This window comes from Glycine max, chromosome 8 (genome assembly GCF_000004515.6).
Source record: "Glycine max cultivar Williams 82 chromosome 8, Glycine_max_v4.0, whole genome shotgun sequence".
NCBI lineage: Eukaryota > Viridiplantae > Streptophyta > Magnoliopsida > Fabales > Fabaceae > Glycine > Glycine max.
Window position 1 is genome coordinate 14,916,779 of NC_038244.2, and position 4,510 is coordinate 14,921,288.

At 30.5% G+C, this 4,510-nt stretch overlaps 1 protein-coding gene across 2 annotated transcripts; it reads right to left on the reverse strand.

Annotated features, from left to right (window-relative positions):
• On the reverse strand, window positions 1–3,253 carry LOC100803367 (probable plastid-lipid-associated protein 4, chloroplastic). Of its 2 annotated transcripts, none has more exons than XM_003531529.5 (6): window positions 2,894–3,253; window positions 2,498–2,611; window positions 2,316–2,414; window positions 1,368–1,442; window positions 415–482; window positions 1–239 (listed from the first exon to the last, which is right to left on the reverse strand). In XM_003531529.5, exons 1-6 carry the CDS (start codon window positions 3,185–3,187, stop codon window positions 167–169), a joined length of 723 nt encoding a protein of 240 aa, XP_003531577.1. In that variant the 5' UTR covers window positions 3,188–3,253; the 3' UTR covers window positions 1–166. The 2 variants fall into 2 exon arrangements, with proteins under 2 accessions (XP_003531577.1, XP_040874208.1); XM_041018274.1 differs by having other exon boundaries at window positions 1–247.
• Window positions 3,254–4,510: the final 1,257 nt, after the last annotated feature.

The following is a 4,510-nucleotide window of genomic DNA, read 5'->3' on the forward strand; positions in this document are numbered from 1 at the left end:
TATTTTGTTTTATATGTGAATGATTGTGACTGAAAAAAAATATACATGGTACAACAGAAAAGAAAGCATAATCGGGCGGAAATTTTAGACAGACAAACTGAACCATTAAATTCATGCCAAAAAGTGAAAATTGAAGCCACCACTACCGATTCTTGGAGAATCCACGTCAAAGAGGGACTCTATAGGATGGATCCACCATTTTCAAGATGAACAAATTACCTCTATTTCCTCTTGATATTCTGTCAGGCTCAGGCATAAGAAAGAAATTCAGACTTACAGTTAATATGGAATTATTAACCCCTGCCTTGTAAGTGCATGAACAATTATTATTTTGATTTTGTGTATACTTATATGTTGTGGTTGCCTGGTTGGCATGTGAGACAGGGACGGTAAATTCTGTAATCACTGACTTACCGTAAATCTTCATTCAAATAAGTAATTTCCAACTGACCTCGACCACTCCCAGCTGATTTAATAGGTATCTGTACTTGGCATAATAGAATCATTTGTCAGGAAAAAAAGAGTTGGTGATTTGCAACAAACAAGAAAATTAAAGAAAGCTATGGTATGAATGTTTAAAAGAGTATCTTGCTACTGTTCTAGTGCAACATTAATCATTTACTTGCTTCTTTTAACAGGAATATTAATCAGAACATAAACCATAGAAATCGTTAACGTGGCCATCAATTAGCTAGAGCTTCATGACATGCAAAGAAGCACATGAAGAAATTTTGTTGAAACGTTATTCTATGGTCTTTTTAGTCTAATTATATTATAGAATAACTATGCTGGAGTTTTTGGCCTGAATGGATCACCCACCATTACTCTAATAATAATCGGAGGAGAACTCTCATAAGATATTTCAGTTAGTTTTTAATTTTTTTTATTAATTGAAAAATTTATTTGATTATTTGATAAATAATTTTTTTAATAATTTTTAACATTTTTTGAAACATTACCGTTTCTAACTTCTAATTCTTTATATTTCTTTCATTTTTATTCTCAAAATAAATTATGATATTATTATTTTTTTATCATTTATTTTTTTAACTACTTCAATAATTAAGTTTTATTAAACATTTATAATTTAATTAGTTAATTTTTCAATTTCTAACCTTTTCAGCTTCCATATAACTTAGTTTTATCGAAGATAATCTTGATAATACATATTTTCAGGTATAACAAGAAATATAAGACTCTTCTTGTGTCCAAGACGTTTGAGTTTTAAATTTATAAATGCGCTTCACCATGAGTAAGAAATTGGAGCTGACAGCAGAGTTTTCCACAATTTATTAGTCCTTAAGATATTTTCGTTAATGACATATGCACAAAACATGAAAAGTAATTACAAGCAGTGCATCACTTACCAGATTAGCTATCTTGAAGAAGTCAAACTTGACAGCCACCCTTCTTGAGTTAAGAGGCACTAAATTGGCAGTAGCCTGCAGTAATAGTGGCAACATGTTGGCTACAAACCAAATCATTGTGAATTTAATAGCATTAAGTAGACAAAATTACTGGTAAGTGTGACCAATTGTTTAGCACCAAGGATTTGTTTATCAAAGGCTTTGTAAATGGTTGCTAAAATAACATATTACAGCAAGGCACAAGCTATGCTACACATTCATACTTGAAATAGTTCAGATGAAAAGCTTAAGCTCTGAACCGAATGGACCAAACTAGTATTTAAAACCATTTTATTGAAACTTGAAACTACCACTTAAATTTAAGCTCAAGTGCCCAACTGAAAAAGTAGTATTTATATCCATTGGCTGACATGTCGTGTAAAAGGACAAAGCAAAACTGGAACTGCTACTTGTAACAGTGCTAGGAGTGATAAAAAAAATGGATCAAGTAAGCTTACCCATTTATCTCAAACACCAAGTCAAAAAGGATGTCTATAAACTTGTCATGCTCATGTTCATCTCAAACAGAATCATATTAGAATACGTTGCTCCGTGAAAGTGTGAAGCCCACCAAGACTTCTAGTGAACTGAGAAGTGTTAACAACTCACGTGTTGGCCATATTTTGATTCCATTTTAACTACATAGATTTGCACAAAGTTCACAAGAACCACTTAACAGAGCTTATTTTTGGAATGTTAAAAGTCTTGTTTCATATTAAGTTTCTCTTCAACTGGTATGACCATATAAACATTATATATGTTTTCAAACCATATAATAGCTGAAGTATAGCACAGAATTAGCAATTGTATATGTTTTCAAAGTTCAGACCATATAACCAAAGCCTTCAAAAAAAAAAAAACATATAAACAAATACTAATAATATTAGTTAGAACTTAGAACTGTACTACCTGGTTGTAGAAGGGCCAAGTTTCTATATTTTGAGCTCTTAAGGTATCCACATTAATTGCCTGATAGATCTTTCCATTTGGCCTCAAAAGTTTCGGTCTCTGGGATAATTAATACAACAAATACACTTTACTAAGGTGAATAAATTTAGAATACAAACCAAACCCCTAGAGACAAACCAAACCTGTGTTTGCAGAATTGATTGAGATGTTGTATAGAAAAGCTCCCATTTCCCATTGAGCAAATCAGACTTGAGAGGCTCCTTAACAGGATTCACAGCCTCAAGTTTACGAGCAATCTAGATAAGACACACTTACTTGTAATCACAATTCACAAACAAGGAAACCAAGAAAAAAAAAGACCGACACAAATTAAGTCACTTAAATTATGCACTGAATATGTACATGTCAATTGTTACTGTAGTTTCACTTTACCTGGTCCACACGGAGTTATAAGATTGATTGGATGATTAAAAAAAGAAAAGAAGAAAAGTAAGTTCGTGGGTTTAATCCCTCCCGTTAACAAAAAATACTAACAAACTAACCATTAACATTTGTCAAAAAAAAAAAAAAAACTTTACCTGGTCCACACGTTGTTGGTCCTCAGGAGTAGCCTCGGCACCTCGGTCAAGTGGTGCAATTGCTTCATAGAGATCCACCTTGAGGCTCTGAACATCTCTACCTTCGGTTATAAAACCTGGGAAAAATGAAACCATGTTGCTCCACTTGCCAGAATCAGCTACTTGTAATATGAGGTGGGTTGTGTTCAGTTTTTGTGGTGAGGATGAGAATAGAGAATTTGGCTTTGAATGGTGGGAATCAATTGCATATTTGAATGGCAGAGTAGCAGTGGGAGTGGGAACGGAAAGAGCCATGAGAGATGGGTTATGTTATGCTAATGCACCGCCAACCATTATAATTGGTTGTAAAGTGAACATGTGTTGGAACAGAAATGTAACTATAATAACAATAATCATTGTTACTGTTACGGAACAAATATTAAACTCAAAACATGAAGATGGTTTCAACTTCAGTGTGTTAATATCTGCATTTTACCAAAAAAAAAATAAAATAAATAAATATATATATATATATATATATATATATATATATATATATATATATATATATATATATATATATATATATATATATATATATTTCACCATAGAATAGAACATTCGTGAATTCAGTTAATTAAACTTTATGATTTAAAGGAACTTTAAGATATAAGAACTAATAATTAATAAATAGTACACATGTTCCATATAAAAAATATATATATATGTGGAGCTTTAATGGCCCAAATCATTGACATCTCTAGGAATCTAATCCACCGAAACTGATGGGCCAAATCATTCGCATATCGGGCATTGCTAAATGCACATTAGTTTTGGTAACTACACCACTTTGCTTTAGTTTTTTTCTTACGAAATTACCCTTCAGAAAAACGTGTTTCTATTGATTTTAAAATAAAATGAAACATATTTCTGTTTTGTATTTGGGTGTTTGGTTGAATTAAGTATTAATGTTTCATATAAATTATCTTTTTAATTGATTTTTATAAATTACGACAAAAGTTATCATTTATAATAGTAATAAAATTATAATAATCTGACCGACTTGAACAGGATTATCTCCAATGAAACATATATCTAATTTAGACAAAAAAATAGTAATCAAATTAATTATTATAGAAAATAATTTTTTAACAATAATCGAATTAATGACAACACAAGTTAGACTTTTCTAATAGCAACTAAATTAATTATAATACGACTTGTATCATAATTATAAATTGAGAGGGTAAAGAATTTTTATACTCTCCTTTAATTATAAATTGATATATATAAGTAATTACATTAAAAAAAAAACATACTTACTGCTTTCTTGTGTGAATAAAAAAAATACTATGATTTCTTATTAATTGACAATGTAACAAATTGCATAAAATTAAGTTTTGAATTTATTTATGAGTTCTTCTATCTTCATCTTTTTATTCTACTCTTAAAATTAATTCTGAATTGATTTGAAACTAAATTGCCAATAAAACATTGTAAATCTATTAGATTTAGATCCGATTGGAAACTTTGATGGGAGCCCCGGTTAGCAAGTGTATGAGCTATGACATTAGCTTCCTTAATTACATAAAGAATAGTAAGAGACAGACCCATCTCTACCAATCAACTCTCCAAAAT